Source organism: Crinia signifera, chromosome 1, assembly GCF_055691185.1.
Source record: "Crinia signifera chromosome 1, ASM5569118v1, whole genome shotgun sequence".
Taxonomy (NCBI): domain Eukaryota; kingdom Metazoa; phylum Chordata; class Amphibia; order Anura; family Myobatrachidae; genus Crinia; species Crinia signifera.
This window is the reverse complement of record NC_139217.1, coordinates 335,461,225-335,486,309: the sequence shown is the minus strand read 5'-3', so window position 1 is coordinate 335,486,309 and position 25,085 is coordinate 335,461,225. Positions and strand designations below refer to the sequence as shown.

The 25,085-nt window shown below is 42.3% G+C and overlaps 1 protein-coding gene across 3 annotated transcripts in view; it reads left to right on the top strand.

Moving 5' to 3' along the window:
• The window catches only part of MTMR3 (myotubularin related protein 3), a 70,413-nt gene extending 47,789 nt beyond the window's left edge, over positions 1-22,624 (top strand). The window contains exons 9-21 of one of the 3 annotated variants that reach the window (XM_083145324.1): positions 132-245; positions 510-718; positions 836-967; positions 3,317-3,428; positions 3,968-4,163; positions 4,500-4,685; positions 5,543-5,713; positions 6,377-6,522; positions 12,030-13,350; positions 14,145-14,255; positions 15,963-16,051; positions 16,131-16,238; positions 20,630-22,624. In XM_083145324.1, the coding sequence (XP_083001450.1) occupies positions 132-245; positions 510-718; positions 836-967; positions 3,317-3,428; positions 3,968-4,163; positions 4,500-4,685; positions 5,543-5,713; positions 6,377-6,522; positions 12,030-13,350; positions 14,145-14,255; positions 15,963-16,051; positions 16,131-16,238; positions 20,630-20,786 (3,052 nt within the window). In that variant the 3' untranslated portion in view covers positions 20,787-22,624. Of the gene's footprint in view, positions 1-131; positions 246-509; positions 719-835; positions 968-3,316; positions 3,429-3,967; positions 4,164-4,499; positions 4,686-5,542; positions 5,714-6,376; positions 6,523-12,029; positions 13,351-14,144; positions 14,256-15,962; positions 16,052-16,130; positions 16,255-20,629 lie in introns of all 3 variants that reach the window. The other 2 variants (XM_083145326.1, XM_083145325.1) reach the window with 2 other exon arrangements.
• Positions 22,625-25,085: the final 2,461 nt, after the last annotated feature.

The window sequence follows — 25,085 nt, the reverse complement described above, 5'->3', positions numbered from 1 at the left end:
AAATGTTCTCCTTTGTGTTTTAAAGATCAAAACAGGTTGTCTACATTTGCTGTAAGACTCCTTAGTGCCATTTAAAACCCTAAGGTAGCCATGTGTATTTCCTTATCGCCCTCATCTCCTTTCATTTACAGGCTATGTTCCAGTTACCCACAAGAGTTGATTGTCCCAGCCTGGATAACAGATAAGGAGTTGGAGAGTGTTGCCAGCTTTCGCTCCTGGAAACGTATTCCTGCTGTGGTGTACAGGTAATACTACAGTGTACTCTGATCACACTCCTAACCACAGTGCTCAGAAACCTATTTTTTTATTAAGGAATTATTTCTTGGAATCATTCCAGCAATTGGGTTACTAACCCTCCTTTTCCCCACACTAGTGCACTGATGCCCACATACCTGCTTCAGGGGCAGTCCCCCCCCCCCCCCGTCCCCTCAGATGTGCCCCCACATTGATCACTCTGCTCGGTCAGTTTATGTTGTCTTATTTTTATGCTTATTGTTTTGGCCATACAGGCACCAGAGTACCGGAGCTGTTATTGCCCGCTGTGGCCAACCTGAGGTCAGCTGGTGGGGGTGGAGGAATGCTGACGATGAGCATCTTGTTCAATCTGTGGCCAAGGCATGTGCCAGTGACAGCAGCGGAAGCAGCCCAGGCAAAATGGCTAATGGAACCTGCCCTCGTAGCCTTGGTAATGGAGTAGTGCTTACAGATGTTGATTTTGGTAAGGGTCCAAGTGATGACCTTATTTAATTATCCATTTAACCTAGTACAAATATCCTGGATGCTCTGCATTTTGTATTCGGTTATGTAATTGTTTGTTTAACTTTTTTTTCTGCAGACTCATCCATGTCAAATACTCCTCCACCTGAAAGCCCTTCTGTCCAGCCAAAAAAGCTATTGATTCTTGATGCCCGGTCCTATGCTGCTGCGGTGGCCAACCGTGCCAAGGGCGGAGGCTGCGAGTGCCCTGGTGAGAATAGACTCTTAACTTGGGGGTTTTATTGTGTACATTGGAATAGTTGCTGACCTTCTATCTTGACACAAGATTACTTTATGGCTCTGGCAAAGCTGAGTGGGGGTTGGTATTGAACTTGTGAGCCTAGGTTTCTAATGTTTGTGATAAACATTTATTTTACATTCATGCGAGTATGACTAGCTCTCTGTTCCTCTGCTGTGATCTGCCTTCTTGAATGTGTCTTTGATATTTATTATTAAAACATTGCTATGCCTCAGACGCTATGGGCAAAATGTACTAAGCCTTGAAAAGTGCTAAACCTCCAACCAATCCTAGATTTGCCGAATTCTGCCCATAAAATGATCGAGATCGGCAAGTTGGCAGTATTTAACATGTTTTGTTTTTTTGCCAATTCCCAGACAGATCGTCGGTCATTGACTTCCTTGTATTGAGTCAGCAGAATGGAAACTGGGCCATAGATGTTTGGCCCTCATTACAATAATATTACACAAAGCGGGAAATACTTGATGTATGGCCTCTATTACACTAATACTACATTAAGGGGTATATTTACTAAAGCTTCTAAAAATTAAGAGGTGATGTTGCCTGTAGCAACCATCAGATTCTGCCTATCTTTCTAGGTTTCCAGTACCAGGGGCATATCATACAAATCTGTACTTGTGTTTGCACCAGCAGAGCTTAGTGGTAATTTCTTTAATTTTAATGAGAAACTCTTTTCCCTCTGTACACTAATAAATCCGGAAGAGAAAAGCAGAGCACCCTCCCTGAAAATCAGCACATTGAGGTGCCTAAATGTTACCAACTTCACATGGAAATCCCAGGGGCTTTTCCCAACCTTCCCGGCTGCGGAAAAAAGAGAAAACGAAGTAGAATGGGGGACTTAGGGTTAGGCTGGGAGGGTTAGGTTTAGATGGTGGGGTAGGTAAGGCTGCTACAAGGGAGGGTTAAGGGGGCAGGGGTAAGGTAAGTATACCTACCTAACCCCTGTCGGGATACTTTTCTTGGTACTTATGTAGTATCTGGGCTGCCGATTTCTAAATCGGGTCGGATCGGGCGCATCGCATCGCATGCGACCATCGGATGCGATGCTATGCGATGACCCGATTTTTCCATAGGAATCAATGTTAAAATGGACTGAGTCCATTTTAACATGGAATTCAATGGGAAAAAGGGGTCCTTTTCATACCCCTACTATCCAAGTGGGCATGGAGTTGGATATAAACCTGTGGCGAGCGTAGCGAGGCGAGCGGACACAGAATACCGTCCCCTCGCGGGGCTCGCTTCGCTCGCCACAGGTTTATATCCAACTCCATGCCCACTTGGATAGTAGGGGTATGAAAAGGACCCCTTTTTCCCATTGAATTCCATGTTAAAATGGACTCAGTCCATTTTAACATTGATTCCTATGGAAAAATCGGGTCATCGCATCCGATGGTCGCATGCGATGCGATGCGATATCGCATCGCATCTGATTGTATGCCTTAACTTAAGGCATACAATAAAAAAATCGGCAGCCCAGATACTACATAAGTACCCTTTTCTTTGAAATGTCTGTATTCTGACCGCCAGTCATCTGTATGTATCCCTATTGAATTCAGTTGAATATATAATATTAAGGGAGTACGTTCAATAGGTCTACAAGCCTTAGGTTGACATGACGTTAGGTTGACATGGTCATTAGGCCGACACAAACATTAGGTCGACATGGGGAATGAGTTTTTTTAGCCGACATGTTCCGGCAGGCGGTATTTCATGCCCTACCATCCACTAGGGGGTGGTGGGAGAATACAATAGTGTGCCGAGCGTAGCGTGGCACCATGCCCCAAGCATGACGAGCGCAGCAAGCCACTTTTTTAATGTCCATGTCGACTCTGTCGACATTCAGGTATTAAAGAGATAAACACATGTCGACCTTTTGACTGTGTTGACCTAATGACCCGTCAACCTTCAGTAATGTCGACCTAGTTGCTGTCTATCCAATGATACATACCCGTATTAAGGCATCTTTTCTTTGATTACCTGCTTGCTCGTTTTGAACAAACATTGCACAATACAAAAATGATTGGAACTGATGCCTCTGTTTTAATCCATGTTTTATTGGATTAATGAAGTGTTTTAATGATTTTAAATCTGTACGGCTCTGTCAGTATATATGTATTTTCACTTTGTACAGGTGCTTTTTTCTTTTCTTTAATTAAAAAAAGTGCTGTAACCCGTGGCAACCAGTCCCTTTGTGTTATTTCAGTCTAGAAGATTAAAGCAAACCTCGTATTGGGTATTTTGCAGTTAACAATAACTTTTTCCATTTGTACTATGTTAAGTGATCACTGTTGTTTTCTGTAGAGTATTATCCCAACTGTGAAGTTGTATTTATGGGAATGGCCAATATACACTCCATCCGCAAGAGCTTCCAGTCACTACGACTGCTATGCACACAGATGCCAGATCCAGCCAAGTAAGCTATGTTCTTTATTCCTGTCTTTATCAGATTTATATATATTATATTATAATATTCCTTTTACTTTAATTCCTGTTATGGTGACATTATAGAGTACATAAGGAAGTGTCTTTCTGGGAGACCTGCACGCTGGTTTTCTGTGGCTGCCCAGCAGCTGTGCCTATATCATGCTGCCGATGTGTCCTCAGGAAACTTTCCATGCCGGATATAATGTTGTTAGCCCAGCATGGAAGTGATGCATGTGATAAGGTGTCACAAGCTATTATCCTGTAGAACTCCACTGTATTTTGCTTGTGATACCTTATCACAAGACGACTAGCACATCACAAAAAAAGCCATGTACAGTATATGTCTGGCCAGGATAGTAAAATCAGGATGCATTTGTATGTGTTTGGGAACATGTGACCTCGGATTGTGAGCATAGAGAATTATGGAATAGACATAACCATCCTGAATATAAAAAGAGGATCAAACATTAGACAGCAGCTCCATCCTTCGCATTATATTAATGAACTGGTTGTCCCCTGTCTCCTCAGTTGGCTGTCTGCGTTGGAAGGAACCAAGTGGTTACAGCATCTCTCCATGCTGCTGAAGTCCTCTCTGCTGGTGGTACATGCATTGGATCGCGATCAGCGCCCAGTTCTTGTACACTGCTCCGATGGATGGGACCGCACTCCGCAGATTGTCGCTTTTTCAAAACTCCTGCTGGACCCATATTATAGGAGCATCGAGGTAGAGATTGTCTGAGTGAAACACTCCCCTCCCACCCCATTTCCAGGCCTAGTCAGTGTTTTTTTTAAGCCATGTTCAGTAGCAGCCCTACTAAAAAAAATTCAATGTAATGAATAGTGACTGCTATTTATGCTACCTTTTAGAGTAATATTTTATGCAAACATATTCTGCTGTTCTGTAAGATCATAAAATTTTCTCCAGTCTTTGCCCCACTTAGGCGTACAGTCCTAGTAACACAAATACCCACTTGCCCTGCTCAGTTTTTCTCAGACACCAGTTCTAAGTGGTACTGTCTGCCATTCTGGAAAGTCTTGACCATTATCCCATTGTCTGCAGGGTTTCCAAGTGTTGGTTGAGACAGAGTGGTTGGACTTTGGGCACAAGTTTGCTGATCGCTGTGGGCATGGTGAAAACTCGGAAGACCTGAATGAGCGCTGTCCGGTGTTCCTGCAGTGGCTGGACTGTGTTCACCAGCTGCTGAGACAGTTCCCTTGCTCTTTTGAATTTAATGAGGCTTTTCTGGTGAGTTTTCCTGGGGAAGTATGTCGGGTGTAATTAAGCTAAAATCGATCCCTTCTAAAAGTTACACTTTCGTTATATACTAGCTAGGTCTACTCGAAGCAAAAGCTTCGAAAGCTAGTCTGCTACCTTGTGATTGCCTCTGTGTTTTTGAATGTGTGAGAGAGAAAGAGATGTAGTTTCACTCACTGACAGAAGATAGCAGTGTTTCGGTTACACACGGACACATGGACATATATTGTATGGTCACAATGTGTATGCATGTGATGGAGAAATGGCTTACACCACTTTGTATATTATAGTTAGATATTTTCAATCCACGGTTCCTTTAACCAAACCTCACCTGTGTATCTCTTTAGCCAACTCAATATGATCTGAATGTTAGCATGTGGCCCCAGAACCTACACCTTTAATAAATGTATAATCCATTTTACATTGCAGAAATTACATGAAGCCGTGAATTTGCCTTATGTACTTTGAATGGCTTTCTATCGTTAATCATACATATTCTCACCAAAAATGTATAGTCAGTAAAAATATTATTTTATTTACCACAAAAAGCCATGAGTTATTATCAGGCCTAGTTTTCTCTACTTCAAAGCTTAGTTTCCGAATACTGCATTCAATAGGTCCTAACAGCTTCTGCAGACTGTATGGAAATGGCAATCTCGCTCTCTGTCTTGGGGAAATTCTTGCTTCGTTCATTATCAGTCCCAAATTCATTAAAAGGGGCCATGAAAACATGGGCTTTTGGGTCCTCAGGATGATCTTGCAGTAGGAGCTGAATGTCGCTAATGGGTAATTGCTTCTACAAGTGGGCAAGTTACATAACTGCTGCCATTTTACTCTTGTGTTCTCAGGTGAAACTGGTGCAGCATACATACTCTTGTTTGTTTGGGACCTTCCTTTGTAACAATGCCAAGGAGAGGAGTGAGAAACACATACAAGAGCGGACATGCTCTGTGTGGTCACTGCTACGTGCTGGGAACCGCTCCTTCAAGAACTTGCTGTATTCCTCTCAGTCAGAAACTGTAAGTCTCCTTATATTGCTTACAACTCAGGGTTATATATATCACAGGTTCTCCAATTCTGTCCTCAGAATGACACACAATGCATGTTTTCCAGGTCTCCTCACACAAGCACCACCTGTGGATCTTATTAAAATATGTCAGTGAGTAATGAATACACCTGTGCACCTGCCAGGTGACCTGGAAACCGGGAGCATTTTGGGGTCATGCAGATCGTGTTAAAGAATTACTGGTTTATAGAGACTCCTCCTACATGTATTTTCACAGTAGTACAAGATCCTAACACTGTGGGGAAAGATGTATTAATGCCAGTATTTGTGTGGACCTGATTTACTCGAACAGGTCCATAAACCGGTGGCATGCATTATTAGCGGTTTAGCTAAAGAGGGAGAGTGCTAACCAGCCTCTTTTCCAAAAGTCCCCCTCCCTTTTGGTTGCTTGCAGAGATTGAGCACATGCGCTGGTCAGAAATTGCCCAGCAGCACCTACGGTTACTACGGTTATGTAAAACTTTTGCATGGAAACCCCTGGCTGTCAGTCAGCAGCCAGTGACCATGCTGTGTTGTGCGCTGTACCACTTTACCCAATAATGGCTGATAACCCCCTATGTATTTTATATTTAGAATTGCACCCACACGTAGACTTAGTCTTCCTTGTGTTTTGTAGGTACTATATCCAGTGTGCCACGTTCGCAATCTAATGTTGTGGAGCGCAGTCTACCTCCCGGGTTCCTCCCCTTCAACACCTAGTGAGGAATCCTGTACCCCATACCCAACACCTGGGTCTGCCACAGAGGAGCCACCGCTCTGCAGGTGAGAGAGTAACATGTATGTGGACCTATTTCCTTAAGCGTAACAAGTATGTGGACCTATGTCCTTAAGCAACACAGAGTTCACGCAAAATGTTGTTTGTAAAGGATTTGTAAAGGATTAACATAAGGTAATACTGTCCGTCAAGCCAATCACCCATGGCATATATGCTGCTTTGAGAGCTTCAATTTTGGTTAAGGACTAGTGTGTGCATTGTAGGGGTGATATAATGGGCTGTGGAGGAAGAGGAAGGATTAGTATGACCGGGCTATTGATGTGTGTGGGTGAGAGTCATTCTATCCTATGTTGCCATTCAACGCTCCTGCTGGGCATCACATTTTTAAATGGAACTGAACACATACATATTTAAGGCAATTGAATATGCCACAAGGAGAGCCTCTGCTGCTCTTCTGATCACAGCTTATTATATAGTGTCACCTTCCTACACCAAATGTGCTACTCCTATTCTCACTTGATACATGGATCCCTTGCAGCTCTGGGAAAACCGCCATGCAATCATTGTGAGAATTATGGAAGCCACAGAAACCTATTTTATACTAGAAAAATATAATCTTGAATTTTAAGTGAAAGAGAATTGCTTTTCTTAAAATACTCCATTACAGTCAGTACATTGGATCTGGATTCAAATCTAGGTAGTATTCCAGATTGTATAGAAAGGGAGCAGCACCTCGTCCCCTGTGTATTTAATGACTCCAGACAGCGTTGTAAAGGAGGAATTTTTAATAAATTATTGTGTTTTTTTTCACCTTCTGCGGCAGCCGTTACATTGTTCTGCGGCAGCCGTTACATTGCTCTGCGGTAGCCGTTACATTGCTCTGCGGCAGCCTTTACATTGCTCTGCGGCAGCCTTTACATTGCTCTGCGGCAGCCATTACATTGCTCTGCGGCAGCCATTACATTGCTCTGCGGCAGCCATTACATTGCTCTGCGGCAGCCTTTACATTGCTCTGCGGCAGCCTTTACATTGCTCTGCGGCAGCCTTTACACCACCACATACTGTTTATTCAATGGCTATTTGGAGAACATTTCTGTCAGACCTCTAGTAGATTGTATCTATATAATATATGGATGGCTCTCAATCCTGCTGCCTTGCAAAGGTCCAATACCGGAACTTGAGTCTGATTTGCCCACGAGGATGCAGAGCCTTTAGTATGCTCCGTGCTTCACTGACTTTTGATGCATGTGTTATCACGCACTAGAAGGGGCGTCGGCTTTTCTTGCTCCATAAGGAATAACAAGCGGTTGTTCCATATTTCTAATACTCTGTTCTAGGTAAAACTATAGTGATTGCTGTCCGTAAATCCAGTGAGTGAAGTATCTCTCTTTTTCTGTTATCTGTAAATAAAAAGCTGCGGATATCCATTTATTGACAGGGAAAGTGTGTGCCACTTTAGGAAGAAAAGCATATTTGCTCTTTAGATCCCATTATCCTTGGAAGATATTTTAAAATGGCTATTTGCCCCATGGTGCCTGCAATTCTCCAAATTTTTGGATACAAAACTTTAGATCTGTTCATACATGAGCACACATAAAAAGAGCTGTAAAAGCAATAAAAATTCTACAGCGAGCATTGCTCTGGAGAAATGAGACCAAATATTTATCTTGTATTGACAGTGCTTGAAGATTTCCAAACAATAGTGATCTGCTGCGGAAAGGCGATGTGACGGTCGTGACCTATGAGTCAGCACAGGTCACACTGCACACGCCATACAGCAGAAGCACCCAGTGCTGCTGGATGCCCTTCGCCGGAATGACACTGCATTTACCCGGCAGGTGGCAGTGGCTGGGCACAATTTATCTACCGGGCAACGCTTTTCTCACGGCACACCAGACCAACGCTGACTGAAAACTATTGTGCAAATCTAATGTGTTCACTACTGCATTTGATTCGATCCCTATTTGATTTCAATCTCCTGTCTGAAGGATCAGGAACAATGGGGCAGATGTATTAAGCCTCAACAAGATATAAATGCAAGGCTGATAAGGAGAGATAAACGTCCAGCCAATCGGCTCCTTGCTGACTTTTTTTCAAACACATGGCAGTTAGCAGGTGATTGGCTGGACGTTTATCTCTCCTTATCACCCTTGCATTTATCTCTTGTTAAGGCTTAATACATCTGCCCCACTGTGAGAAATCGTATAGCAAATCAAATAGTGAAAATCCAATGCACATTAAATAGTAAATCAATTGGAAAATAGTGAAAATCAAAAAGGAGTAGAAAAAACTTCAGAACAGGTTGAAAAGGCCAAACAAATCTAATCGAAAACTGAATCAAACCGTGTGTTACCCACTCTAAAGGGCCCCTTACATTTGTGAGATTTTGTCAGATTTGACCCAATTCAGAAGAATTGGGCCAATTTATCTGACAAAATCTGATGTACCTGATACTGTAGGACCTGATGCACATTCCCGTGCGCATTGGGTCTAACCAAGAGATTGATCCTCCTGCACATAGAATAAATCTCAAGTCAATCAGGTCCAACTTGTCCCTCAAACAAGTTGGACGAGTGTAAGGGGCCTTAAGATTTCCACTAGATAATATTGTCTGCCAAGTTTTTTATTTCTATTCGATTTCCACTGCAAGGGAGCACGCATTGGGATCAAATCTGGATCAAATGCTAATAAAAGTATTTGATGTGCATTTGATTTCTATTCAATTTTGCTTCTATAGAGCGTATCTCAGTGTGTGTACCCTCTATAAGAAAAGCACATGAGGAGAGGGCCCTACTCATGAGAGAACTCCCGCTCATTCTAAAGGGGAGGGTCAGACAGAAGGGGTAGAATATCGTGGTAATTCCTTCTCAACTAAACCACAAAACATTTTATTCTGTCAAATGGATTGTGGAAAGTGATCACAGACATCTTACTTTCCTAAGTAGCAACTTTTTTAGGGCCTTTATCATCATTTTGGTTTTGATATTTAATAGCTACAGTACTTACAGGCTTCAAACTGAGCAGTCCATTGTATTTCTTAATGGATGTAGCCCTCTTATTTTGAGTATATTTTATAAAGACAGTTTTTTTTTTACTCATGACCTTTGTGCTGCCTCTGAGGATAAATGTGCACCCCATGCTAGTGTACTGGAGTCTATGGTAATATCAGCCACTCTGTGTCTATAAGGGATTTCTCCTGTGTGGTTATGGCTGCTGGTGCAGGACATTCTGATTTGAGTGAAGTTTGCTTTTCATCCTGCAGGCTCAGAGTTTCCAACTGGAGACTAAACACGAGCCCTCTTACCTATTGTGGAATAGAACATTCACAGCAAACTGAAGCATTTTGTTTTAGCTACAAATTGCTGTATCTACATCTGATGCACAATACTCTGTATTTTGATGCATCTTCTGCTGATAAGGTGACTGTGGTTTATTATTAACCCTAGCAACTACAGCCATTGTGATGGGGCAAGTTCCATTTTCCCTAGTTCACAGTCCAACAGTTTTCTTGTAAATATATTACCTGTATTACCCTTTCCTATCCATAGATTCCTTCAGACGTATCCCGACTTCTAGTGAAAGTACAGTCCAGCCGGACATGTTGGCTCTATTTTAGATGCTATTACCCATTTAAGAGTGACCACATTTTCTAATGGAACATGCTTTCCAGATGTCTACCCAGTAATTTTCATTACTCAGTAATAATTCCTTCATTAATGGTACACGGAACATCCTTCCCCTAGGATTCGGCTCCTCAATGATACCTGCTCCAGGAAGCTTTTGTTACTCAATAAATTCCTATAGACGTGAATGCTTTAGTACAAGTTGCACATAATCTGAATAACGTTTTCGTGGTTGTTTCTGGATTCATCACTAAAGGAAGCATCCAGTGCAGCTGAATAATCCTGTTCTCAGAAGCTACACCTCTAAAGGTCTTGAGTTAAATGAGACACATATCTGATAACACCAACATTTATATTCTATTTTGTAGCCAATGCATTCAGCTCCTTATTTTTACTCTGATGGCTGCCATAAATGTTCCAACACTTGCAGCATAAATCATGTGAAATGGTATCTTCTTCCTTACAGACTCTACAAGTACTAAAGACAAAATACTACTATGCTGTCCAGATTTCATAATAGTAGGACCACAATGGGCCTTGCCTTGATCGGTTTACCATCCAGGGGCATATCTAAAACTACCTGTCTGTACCTAAATAGACCACAGCTGCCATGGAGTATGAAGGAGAAATTAAGGAATAGCTGAAGTTTCTTTTAAATTAACCTTTTCTACACAAACTCATGCTCCACACTCACTGCCCGTTTTATATGTACCACTTCTGGTGTTCTTTTCTATGTGGAACAACTCCAATGATTTTCCTGGTTAACACCAAAACCCAACATATCAATTACACCCGTGAAGCTTGAAATAGTGGCAAAGGTGGACGTAGTGGCAAATCGGCACACAACCTTTACTAGGTTTATTTTTATTTATTACGTTTCTTGTATAGCGCAGCATATTCCGTTGTGCTTTACAATAAGAGACAGTGATGCAACAAACTGGGTATTTACAGTCAAAAGGTAGGAGGGCCCTGCTCGAAAGCTTTCAATTTATAGATTCACCATGCTAGTGAATTTCCTATGTTTATCTGACATAGTACAGGGAGGGTGAGGAGGACAGAAGACACACAGGTGGTAGAAAATCACAATGATGTTTATTAGTAAACATGAACAACTCTGGAATAATAAACACAGAATTATTCGACAAAATGGCACCCTAATTGGCAACTCAGAAACAGACACCTGCCCGAAATGCGACAGTCCTAACGCAACATTCCATCACCTCATGTGGGATTGACCTATTATCAAACTTTTTTGGAAACCGGTCCAGGGATTTTCCACTACATTCTTACGAAATCTTCTTTCCCTGTCAGTAGAATGGACGCTTTCCCGACGGGAACCCCAATTCAACAGGAGAACAAAAAAATGATGCTCATCATATCAGTAGTAGCCCGCAAAAGTATCCTACACCAATGGATACATAAGAACCTTCCTTCTATACCTCTGTTGTTGAGCTAAGCTATTCCATAGGGTGGAGTCATCCCTCCAAAAAGAAGAGCGCACAGAAACGTTCTTCCAACTATGGGAGGGTTTTATTGACTCACTGTCCAATGATCTGAAGTCACAAATTCATAAATGCTTCCGTTCCACTCAGTGGTACGAGACTCGTGTCCTCACTGGACCCAACCTAATAGACCTCCCAAAGAGCGTGACCGCAGGAGGTGCAGGTATATAGTTTTAGGTTGTGTCCACCCGCAGATGGCAATGTTTTCAAACTATACACCTTGTCACTGTTTATTGTGTTCCAACTCGCATACATTTAAAATTATTTGTTTTGACTGTATTGATTTCGCAGGTTTCACTGCAATTGTAAATGATGTTGTACATATGCGCAATCCTTAATAAAAAGTAATTATAAAAAAAAAGAAAATGGCACCCTATTTTAAAAATGTGGCAAAATTAATTATTTTCTTATTTGTAATTGTCTCCTTAGGCTACCCAAGACCCGATCATATGATGACCTCCCCACTTCCTGTGATATAAGTGTGCCCTGTGTGAACAGGCGCAGCAGCGATCCCAGCTTGAATGAGAAGTGGCAGGAGCATAGGCGGTCTATGGAGCTGAATGGCTTGGCAAATCCTGCAGAAGAATTGCAAGAGGGGGAGAAACTCTTAGAGGCACAGCTCTCCATGGCTGCTGGTGTTGGTGAAGGGCAAATAGAAAATATTCTGCAAGAGGCTAGCGAGGAGGGAGTAGGTGAAGAACAGGGAGGGAAACTAGTGTGTGTGGAGGAAGAGACTGAGTTTACAGGACAAACACAAAAAACACAGGAAGAACCAGAGAAAACAGAGAATGGTGAGGAGGGTTCTTATTTGAACAGCGAAGCAGAAAAGGGTGAGAGTAACCAGGAGAAAACCAATGGGGATGCTGAAACACTGAGCCCAATTCCAGGGCACCTGTGTGCAGAATCTATCCAACCAGATTCTGAAATTAGCATCCCCATCCAGGTAGTACCAGAGATATGTGCTATTCAGGTATGTGAGGATGAAGGAAAGTCTAGCCTGGTTGCTCAAGAACAGTCCTCAGATTCCTCTGAACCAAAAGAGAATGAAATAAAGGAGTGTGACTCAACAAAGGAGGCAAAAGAGAGTTGTCCCAGTTCTGATGCCCCTCATATTTTGCCATCCGAGTTTGGTCTTGAAGGCTCTACAGACACTTTAACAGATGACCTTTCAGTTTCATGGCCCTGCAGACTGGACCATGTGACTGCAGCACTCGAACTATCTCAGAAACCAGAACAGGGGTCTGATGAGGGCCTAATTATGGTGGGCTTGCAGGGTTTGCAGAGCCAAAATGAAAGGACGTGTTCTTCTCCCCCTATTCATAGTGCCTTTACCCCTACTGAATGCAACTCACAAAATGTGTATAAAATGGACCAATCTTCTCCCTCTGTCTCTGATGGACCATGTCTTAGTGTGGATAATAGTCAGAAGAAGCAAACTCTGTCACGGCAGAATTCTAGCTCAAACAACCATCAGGTCCACCTCAGAAACCTCCAATACAAGTGCCCATTGCACAATTGTGGACGACACCGCATAGGGAGCACCCCAGAGCAGCCAGCCCGCAATCACCTGGATGATGATGGGATGCCCTTGTATGTGGATGCTATCCAGCAGAGATTGAGGCAGATGGAGACTGGTCATCAGCAGGAAGTGGAGACTTTGAAGAAACAAGTGCACGAGCTGCGCTGTCGACTTGAAAGCCATTTTCATAACCGCTCATTGTGTTTCAATGGGGAATTTGCAGATGAAGTGGTGAGTTCTATTTATCAGATTAGATTTTCTGTCTTGTCAATTTAAGAGTGAAATATGTACATGAGTGGTATAATTGAAACTGTCGCACATTTTTTCCCCTACAATAAATGACACGACTGTATGCAACAGAGATTATTACAATGCAAGGGAAAAAGTGAAAGAATATAAACCCTGCCACCTAGATGGCAGAGCCTATTGGGTGCTTGAGGAGATGTGTAAGAATTGCCAAGCTGCTCACACCTGGGGGTGGTAGGTCCCCTATATGGCTATGTCTAGAGAAAATAAAAAATGGATGGTGGAGCGCTAACTATTTTTGGATATACTTGATTTATAAAAAATTATATTAAATTAAAAATGTTGACCAATTGGGTATTACAATAATTATTTTAATATATTCTATCTCGAGAAATTACACATGACACAAATAAAACACATCTAAAATACAATGTGATTAAAATTCAATAGGACAATAATCACCCCAACATGGGACCTCAGTGGGGAAAGTTTTGAAATGTGGATATATCTCACTTGTTCCTGGTGATACTCTCCTGTGGGATAAATGAATATACTGGATTGGCGGGTGTCCATAAACCTCGGGATAGAATATATTAAAATAATTATTGTAATACCCAATTGGTCAACATTTTTAATTTAATATAATTTTTTATAAATCAAGTATATCCAAAAATAGTTAGCGCTCCACCATACATTTTTTATTATTACAATGCAGGTTATGGATGATGGTGATGTTGTCTTAATTTATGAATGTTCTCTCATGTTCTTGCCCCGTACAGACCTCCATCCCAGATTCTGAAAGTAACAGGGATCCCAGCTGTTTGTCAGGCTGCAGTACAGAACTGTTCTCTGAGGCCAGCTGGGAACAGGTGAACAAGCGGGACACAGAGGTAAAGCCACATACTGCTCTCCAGACTGATCTCCATCATCACCCATCTGAGAGAATTCCAGATTGTATTATATTCAGTAACACTACACTTTATGTACTTTCTGTTTGTTATCAAAAGAAAACACAGTATTGAGGGTTATCGGAGTGTCCAGCATACAATGTGTACTAGTTGGGATAGACTGTTCTGATGTTTAGCCTATCATGTTGATAATCTTAGAGCCTAGACTCACAACTAACTCCTGTGCCTGATACATCCCAATAACAGGTACAGGTTCTTCCCTAGAAACATGAATAATGGCATGCATACGTTTCTAGGGAAGAACCTGTACCTGTTATTGGGACGTATCAGGCACAGGAGTTAGTTGTAGGTGTTGTGAATAATGGAATGCATACAACACCCACAACTAACTCCTGTGCCTGATACGTCCCAATAACAGGTTCTTCCCTAGAAACGTATGCATGCCATTATTCACAACATACACAACTAACTCCTGTGCCTGATACGTCCCAATAACAGGTACAGGTTCTTCCCTAGAAACGTATGCATGCCATTATTTACTACACCCACAACTAACTCCTGTGCCTGGTACATCCCAATAACAGGTACAGGTTCTTCCCTAGAAACATATCCATGCCATTATTTACTACACCCACAACTAACTCCTGTGCCTGATACATCCCAATGACAGGCTCAGATAGCGGGCCAGATGCACTAAGCTTCAAAAAGTAATAAAATGCAGAGTGATCAACAACCAACCAATCAGCTTCTATTTGACATTTTTCAAACACAGTCTGTGACACGGTAGTTAGGAGCTGATTGGCTGGCTGTTTATCACTCTCCATTTTCTCACTTTTTGAAGCTTAGTGCATCTGGCCCTGTGTCCTTAGTCTTCAAAGATTAGACCTACATCGATCAGGAATTGTTTATTCAGCAAGCACAAAAATTAGCTCAGCTGTTTTTTTTAATGGGTGATCCTCCTACTTTGGGTGTCTAGTTGTGCAGGCATTGTAGGGTTGCATCAGCAATACAGACGTGCACACTTGAATCAATTGTTTTTTAATACAAAACAGATCATCGCTAAACATTAACCAGCTACATCTAATTAAGATGGCTGCAATGTTCTGTGACGGAGTAGATAGAAGGAAATGATTACCATGTTTTGCCTGCACATAAATACATCTATACATAGGGAAATCTACAGCTCTGATACAGCCATTTGAATGTCCACGCTGCTTGGTAAAATGAACATACCGGCTGCATTGTAAAATGTTTAAGTAACCTTCTCAAATGCTGCTATCATTACTTTTAATCTAATTATGTTATACAAGATGGGTTATAGAAGTTTTAAACTAGCAAATGGTGATTTGTAAGATAAAGATTATGCAGACTAATATGCAGACTAATGCATTCCACTGTGTCAAATTGTGCAGTTTCCGTTCTTTATTGAGATTAGTTCTGTATTGAGCTAATGGAATGTTACAAGTGTTAGCCACACCAACTGCCACTCCATACGCTGCCAAACATCACCAGCCGGGACTCCCTGGCAGTTGGTAGGGATCCCCTATTTGAATTTTGGGAATGCTGTAGCCCCACCTCTGGAACCACCACTGGTTACTTACATGTTATCAGTTACAATTGCAGTTTGTCTCTGACAACGTAATGTTTTCAGCAGGCTTTGAACAAAAGATATGTTTTCTATTATTATAGGTGACCAGATGGCTTCCAGATCACCTAGCAGCAAATTGTCATAACTGTGACGGCAAGTTTTGGTTGGCAAGTCGGAAACACCATTGTAGGTAAGAGTAGAAGTATGGTAAATTTTCTGAGAGTCTCTTCTCTCCAACCACTGACTTCTCATTCGTATTTTAAATATAGCTCAGTTCCCTCATTCTCTAGAACAAATATACAGCAGCACTGGAACCTTCCCCCATCTCAGCCATGTTACGCTGCTTGCAGGAATACGGAGGCCGTGGCCAAAACGTGGTGAGCTTTTGTTGAGGTCGGTTTGTCCGTTTGCAACCGCCAAAAACTAACAGTGTCTACCCCTTAAACCCTACACTACCACCACCGCCACCACCTTATGCCCAAATAAAAGATGGAGGAAGCAGAATAAATAACACTGGGGAATTTGCACCTCCAGGGTAACAAGTGCATGTAGAATTATAGAAGGTTAGGCTATGAAGATGTATACCATGGAAACACGAAACAAAATAATGGCTGGTAATAGCATGTCCCTAATATGTTATATACATTGATTATTTTATTATCCTTCAATTGAAAACCTTATTATTCTCTTATGATGACAGAGATACCTTTTAATAATATAACTAATGCTATCTAATGGTAATTATCCCTGACCAGGGGTTACCTAGCTAGTTGTACTGTTAGGTTTGTAGTGTAGATTACTTTAAAGGACGATTAACTAGCATTGCTCAAAGGTGCTGCAGTGACTAAGCAGTCAACCAATCAGGCATATTCTCCCATTAGCATTGATGCAATATTTGACAAAACCCAAAGCACCATATCGGCAATTAGCTTTTTTCGGACTAATGTATGCTTTAAAATGAAAACCAATATCTAATTGGTTGCTATGGTTTAGTAGAAATCTTGCACCGAAGTGCAAGTGATTAAAGAAGGCCTAGTGCTTCTGGTTGCGTTTACTGGGTCACTGCATATGTGCCCCAAAGTAGCCCTCAGTGTTTTTTAGTTCAGTAAAACTGAGTAGATGCATTTTGTGTGTTGAGTGTCCCTTTCCTTTAGCTTAGTATATCCATGGCTCAGCACAGATGGTAAAACCTCTGGCTTACTGTATAACAGACGTTGAGTCAAATGTAACACCTTTCAATTTGCCAAAAAAGGCCTTTTGTTTGCGCTGTTACAAGAGATTAGTAATTTTTTATAAGGAATGGGGGTTGTTCGTACACCCCTCCATTTTCCTTTGTGTCCATGGGATCTCCATACTGTCATCCCTGAAAACAGTGCGGTCCTTTCTATGTTTCCATCGTTTATCTCTTAAGATTTTCCCATGAAGAAAGAGCTGGCCATTCAGTCCTTCTGTCCTCCCATCATTGCCAAGGGTTTGTGTGCACGTCCAAGGAAGCCGCTTTTCACTCCATGTATGTAGAGCAGTGTCTGCCAATATATCTGTCCAGGATTAGGAGTTCTGCTATTCCCTTGCTGTATATGGCATGTGCTACACACTGCTTTCTTAACTCACAACATATTAATAACCGTATTTACTGTAAAAAACAAAATATGCCAAAAGATTACCCAATTTTAAATAATTTTGTGGTGGCAGTTATGCCTGTTTAGCCCTAAAGAACACTATTGTGGGCACAAAGTAGAAGTCGTCAACACTCCGTCTTTTGGGCTTGCATGTGAGAACAAGCAAGCTCTAGGTATGTCCAACCTGCTATTAGGGAAAGTTAAAACAGGTTGGACATGCATGCTCTAGCGCATTCTCAGTGAGCCCGGGGAGGAGAGACACACAATGCATCAGCAATAGGCTAATGAGTTGTTGTGGCTGACAGGCATTGCCAAAGGATGATCCACTCCACATGCCGGTGTATGGGATGTAGACAGTCACAAAATAGATGCCGGCATCCCTACTACCAACAAGAGACTAGTGGCGGAATGCCAATATTGACTAGAATGCCAGAGCTGGAATCCTGACTGTTTTCATCCTAACCATAAATATGCAGGGATTGGAAGTGTTAGGCACTAGGTGGGGTTTCTAAGGGTTAGGCTGCGGGGGGGGGTTAGGCATTGGGATGGCGGCATCAGTATTCTGACTGCCAGTTTAACCACATATGGTCATCTGTATTTATCCCATCATCCATCGGCAAATCTATTGGTATTGCTTCCTGCTTTGTCTTCGTGAGAGGCACAGCAGGAAGAGAAACCCTGGCATGTTATGTGCCTGTATGATACATCCACCCCTATGTCTGGAAATTACATATGGCCATCAGTTTGTGCTTCCTATATTTGCAGTACACAATACAAGAAATATTGCTGCTAGCTGTTTTGTATCGATATAAAATAAAGGTTAGAACTTTCGGTACTTGTTTCCTAGCAGGGCGCCCAGATTTCCTACATACGCTCAGTAGTTAATTTATTCACTGCACCCTGAGTGAAATCGCATCACATGGCCCTTTTTTTGTGGCGTGAGATGAGAGGTGAGATGAGATGTGAGATATGCGATCTCAGTAGTTCATATGGTAAAACACCACCACTCTCCACGTCACCCCGAAGTGTGGCGAGTGCAGCGGAACGCGTCCTCCGACCTTTTCATACCCCCACTATCCACGCCGGCGTGGAGTTTATTTTATATAGTGTGGAGAGCGCAGCGAACCACCGAGCCCAAAGCGTGGCGAGCGGACGCTGAATACATGTAAAGTAATCCGCGTACCCTCGCGGGGATCGCTGCGCTCGCCACACTATATAAAATCAACTCCACGCCGACGTGGATAGTGGGGGTATGAAAAGGTTGGAGGACGCGTTCCGCCTGCGCTCGCCACGCTTCGGGGTGACGTGGAGAGTGGTGCTGTTTTAGGTATTTTACCATATGAACTACTGAGATCGCATCTCTCATCTCACGCGATGTGCGATGCGATTTCACTCAGGGTGCATTGAATAAATTAACTACTGAGATCGCATTGCACAGATCGCAAGGCACAAAAATCCATGCGATGCGATTTAGCTTAGTGCAGGGGTGTCAAACTCAAATTCATCGGGGGCCGCATCAGCAGTTTGGTCACCCTCAAAGGGCCGGTTGTATCTGTAGGACTATGTGTCCACTCTTTATTATCACAATAGTGTCCTTCATACAAGTATGTCCCAAATAATACCACTGTAACTCAGCAGTAGCATTCCCTCCTGCTTTTGCTGTGAATTGCAGTTCATTAGGGCACACGCTGCCTGCATAGGGGGGCAGCACTCAGTCTTAGGGCACATGTCCTGCTTATTATCATGGGCTGCAATGTGCCAGTGCACACACACACACATAGGCAGAGAGTTTGACACTTACCCGCTCTGATGCGTCCACTCCAGTCTGAGCTGCTCCACCACCAAGGACACAGCTGCGCTCTCACACAGGCGCATTTCCCCCTCCCTCCTGGGAGTAGCGCTCCTCGCACTATCTATCCAGGAGTGGGGGGCAGCGGGCTCCTGGTCACTGTGCAGTGCACACTCAGCAGTAAGTGACCTGGAGCGCACAGCAGCAGCAGCACCATTCACCACGATGGACCTGCTCTTTCCTCTCTCTGGCTCCTATACAGCAGGTGGGAGCGGAGGAGGGGTTGACGACCGGCGGCACTGCGCTAGAGGGCAGACGTTCTCTGGCTTGAAGGCTGCCGCGCATGCGCTGAAGAGGCAGCTTTCTTGTTTAAAAAAAAAAAAAAATCGAGATTAAAAGGTGAAGGCTGGCGGCGGCTACGCGGGCCACATGAAGAGGTCTGGCGGGCCGGATTTGGCCCGCGGGCCTTGTGTTTGACACCCCTGGCTTAGTGCATTACTATAGACTGCATTGTGTGCAGTCTTTCACCTTCTACCTTGCATTGCCCCGGTGTCTGTGTTTATATGTCATAGGTATCAATGAAATGCATATAATTAAAAATATCCTGCATTAAGGTCACCAGACTCTGCTTTAGTCTACAGGTGGACTAAATAGCAAAGTCGCTGTGTATTCTGCAATTCTACAGTGCTCCCTCTTATTGTTCACCCTTTATAAGTCCACTCTCCGTTGTAATAGAGGCAATCTGATTGGTTACTATGGTTCCGGTACATTTTTCACCAACGTTAATGGTCTGTTTTATTTGGTTTGGGAAAATGGGTCTGATTTTAGTTTCGCACCATTCTGAATGTGACTGAATCTAGACCATTGTGCACAACGATCTGCAAAATGGAATGGAAGGGCATACCAGCATGTGCTGTACTTTTCCGAAAGCTTTGCTACATAATTCTGAAGATAATTTGCTGAATTTCTATATAACAATAATAACATGCTACCATTACCCATAGATGGAATATTAGTAAATAATGCGTGTTTTACAGCATGCACTCAAGCTAAGGGATTGTGTGTGCTATTTCAGTGCATGTGCTCTGAGCCCTGTACTTGCATGTATACCCTACATCTGCATGCTTATAAGACTGTTCTGTTATCTTGTGCAATCCACAATCTGCCGTTTTCTCCTGTTATGGATAACACTTCATACGACGTTTATTATTCCCTACCCTTAATGGTTTGTACATGAGTTGATAGAAACAATTTTTGATTTATTGTATTTATTTTAAAGCTTTTCCTTCCCATAAACAAAGCATGTGTTTTTATAAATTGTAAGGGCACCTTTTAAACTTTCTCTTTCCCCCGATGACAGGAATTGTGGAAATGTTTTCTGCTCAAGCTGCTGTAATCAGAAGGTCCCTGTTCCAAGTCAACAGCTGTTCGAGCCCAGCCGAGTCTGCAAGTTATGTTACAGTAATATTCACTCCAGCCTGGAACTGGAAACTCCAATTACAGCTTCATCTAATTAGGCAATCATCCTCCCAGGAAAACGAAGCAAGGCTGGACTTGTCCACACTTAATCTGCTGGAAGACGCTATAGAAGATGGCATACGAAGACAAATCTGTTTATTTTCCCCCCTTTGTATATTTTCTCCATTCTGCACACTTAGATTTTCTTTTGTGTTGGAGCAGTGTTTGGGGTTTGGCGATGAGACGCATCCATATAACCTGGCCCTCCATTCTGGCTTGGAAAGCTGCGGGAGTTTTACTTCTCAAAAGATTGAACTGATGAAAACTTATATTGTTCATATACGTGTAATATATATGACTTGTATGCACATATGGGGTGTTCAGTTGTATATGGCAGAGGAAAATCACGCTAAGCATGATATCAAGGTGCCCAAAGCCGGCTTTTGTTCATTGTGTCCCTACTTATCCAGCAGATTACAAGAGTCTGGTATGAAGTAGGGGCATTCTTCATATAGAGCTAGCCTAATGCACTCCCAGGCTGTGCTGGTTCAGTCATGTTTTTCAGGACACAGTACTAGGCTCACATATGATGTACTGTACACATTGTATGACATAAAAATGACCAAGCTTATTGTCTAATTTTTGCAGCCTTTTCAAGTCATTAAAAAAAAAAAAAAAAAGGTCACTAATTGGTATATATTGATCCAAACACGGGTTCTAAATGGTCCTGTGTGTTTACATTTGTTAATGCAAAATGTCCGATCAGGCTGCACGGGGTACAGGAGGCTGAAACAAGGCTTGGCATCATTTTGTGTGTCTGCAAATACATTCTGCAATCTGGCAGTTTTGTTTGTATACTTTTCCGACCTGGAAATGAACATTATATAAGTGAGATAACGAAGAGCTAATGATAAACTATGGCCACATCCCTGCCCTGTGGAGTTTGTGTTACACAAAAAATACCTTTAAGCACCTTTTAACATAGACTACTCCACAGAGGGATGACAATGGAAGCCATTTAATCAATAATACTTATTGTCCAATGACACAACCCTATGCTTGTGTTTTTTCAAAATAGTCCAACCTGTATTCTAGTCACCGGAGCATACAGCGCAGAAATACTATCTAGAACTTACTAAATATAGCTCTTAATCTTTCAGCGCTATATAAATTAGAACACATGGACATAATATAAGTATTTGATGCTAATACATGAAGCTTTTTAGGGGATGTGTTCTGAAAAAAAAATTTTTTTTGCACTTTTTCGATTTTTTTTTTTTTTGTACAAATATTTATTTTTGTTCTCTCCCTCACTCGAGTGCACTTAATTAGCAAACCCGCGTGGTAATTTTCCCTAGGAGGCAGCCTAAGGGGATGCGATGGCTAATGAATTATTGAGTGGGGCAGTAAGGTAATGTTGTAATCTCTACTGCAGTGCAGCAGGGGCCCAAATGGAAAAGTTCTTTTTTAAAACAGGGGAGACCGTGACCAGAAAATGTGCTGTAATAGTTGTTAGAAATAAGAAATTTCAGTCATATGTAGTTCATAATAAACTTCCAGAACTGAGGACTAGATATTATAGGTTCTCTATAAGAACATCTTCAAGTTTAGTAGCTAAACATTAAAATAACATGGTGCATTATGAGCGAAGAGTATGTCTTACGTTGGCAGCAGCTCTGATGGTAGAACACAGCCAAGAAGGTACTAAACATCAGAGGAAGTTCTCAGAATATTGGGCAGCAGCTGATCTGCAGAGATTTTAAATCATGAATACTTTTTTTTCTCTGAGAGAAAAGGAAGACCTACTTGGTCTGGCTATACAGTGCACCATTTATATTTTTTAAAGAATAAAGGATGTAATTGTGAAAATAGTAACAATAAAAATGTTATACCTCCAGATGGTGGTAAGTTTTTGGAAACATCTGATGAACGTTGGGAAGTACAGTTTAGTTCTTCTGTCAAGACCAACAGCAGTCATCAAAAGGCTGCACTGGTCGCAATGAGGCTTTGTGACGCTCCTGCTGTTCTCTCTCTCCTGTGAGTAACATCACTGGTGTCGGACTCTGGTCCATAAAGCACTTTTTTTTTTTTTTTTACCCCTTTCACTGTTCTTTTCTTTGTGCTGTATGGGAACTGATTTGTTACTTAGATTGTGTGTATATATATAAATATATATATAAACTCTATCCCTTCTAACGAAGCAGATAAAAGAGCTTCTATATTTTTCTTTTTGTCAAAGCAAGAAGTAAATAATTTTAGCATTGTTAACTATATAAATAAACGTAAAATAAAGTTCAGCGTTCACAGTACTGTTTGTAATTAGATCTTTCGGATCACTGCACAATTTATTGCTACTAGCTTTGGTCATTCATTTACATGGGGATGTTCATGGTACAAGCTTATCACTGACCACTAGAGGGTGATAGATTTGCATTTTTTTTTTTGCTTTATATCAAAAACATTGAATGACAAAAATGAATTATATATAAAAACGTGGGTACTTATGTAATATCTGGCTCCCGTTTTTCTGATGAGACCGCGTCCCCTCGCGGGGCTCGCCACGCTTCGGGCACGGTGGCTTGCTGTGCTCGCCACACTATATAAAATTAACTCCATGCGTAGTTGGATAGTAGGGGTGTGAAAATATGGGGTGCATTTAACATGGGAGCCCAGATAATACAGAAGTACCAAAACGTGTATTGCGGCAAATACTGATACATGGGTAACATTTACTGCACTCATCTTGTAAACACTTTCACTAGGTTTTTGGAGCGAGGGGGGAATGGTGTGTGCGGCCGCTAAAACAGTGAGGCCCACGGCTAAATGCCGAGGATTCCCCCGGAACATTGAGTACGGTGAGCGTTCGGCGCAGTTGTTAAACAGCGAGGATCATTTGTTTTCGGCGATCGCTGCCGTTTAAACCCCCTCACTGGCCGCATTGAATACATCACTATGTATGCAAAATCTAGTTCTAAGGACAGGAGTATAATCATAGTAAGCCAAACCTACTGAAATGTCAATAAGGGATATGGTCTGTCAAATAAATATAAATGTAATAGAAACTAGGGAAAAGAAAAAGGGGATGGAAAGAGTAGGAAGGAAATAGAAAGCAGAACGAGGATGTTGGGTGGTCAAGGCCTGCCAAACCAATATGAAGGCCTTAAGAAACCATAAGGTAGTTTATTGGGGCTCAGCATGGAAGTGGTTAGTCCATGGCGACCAGATTCTAACAAATTTGCATTGGTGTTATGCAGCATGAGACAAGGCATGATGGGACGTGTAGTTTTACAACAGCAGGAGGGCCATAGTTTGGACATGCCTGGTGTAGAGGAAGGCATAAGAATACCAGTAATAGATTCAATAGATCAAGTTGTGAACCTCTTGCCAGAAAGGGCAGGCAATTGGTCAAGACATCAAACAAGCAGGAATGCCCCTCTTTGGCCACATCCTCTCCAACAGAGGTCAGAAGTTGTAGTCTATATCAGGGTTGCCGACCCTCCCGGAATTTGCGGGAGTCTCCCGAAAATCGGGTCCTTCCTCCCGGCCCCCGGAAGGGTGGGCAACCCTCCCGGAATCAGGGGGACCCCCACTGAGCCCCGATCGCGGCATTTATATGCCGCAATCCGCGGGTCTCAGGGGAGGGGGCGGAGCTAAAACGGCACGATCGTGCCGTTTTAGCCCCGCCCCCTCCATGGATAACTGTTATTTCGACTATTTGTTGAAATGGGGGCGGGGCTTAATGACGTCACAGTTAAGCCCCTCCCCAAAACACGTAATGCAAGATTCCTCTCCGGGCTTCTCCCGGAGAGTATTTTTTGAAAGTCGGCAACCCTGGTCTATATGGCACAAAGCCTGGTAAGGAACTTTATGCCACTAAAAATATGCTTTAAATGCATTTTCTTTAACCAGAGAAGATATAGAGCAGGCATGTCCAACGTTGGCCCTCCAGATGTTGTGAAACTACACATCCCAGCATGCTTTGCCACAGTTTTGCTATTAGAGAATGCTAAAACTATTACAAAGCATGCTGGTATGTGTAGTTTCAAAACATCTGGAGGGCCAACGTTGGACATGCCTGATATAGAGTATTTTGCAATTGCCAGTTTAATTTTTAGATAATTACTCAGGACCTAGGGGTAGGTGTATGAAGCAGTGATAAGGGAGAAGTGATAACGTGCCTGGTACTTTATCATCAGCCAATTAGTTCCTAACTGTTCCTTTTTAAACCCATACTGTAACTTAAGTCAGGAGCTGATTGGACAGTGATAAAGTAACAGGCACGTTATCACTTCTCCCTTATAACTGCTTCATACAGCTACACCCTAGTCTCTCTCTTCCTCACTCCCTCCCATTAAGTT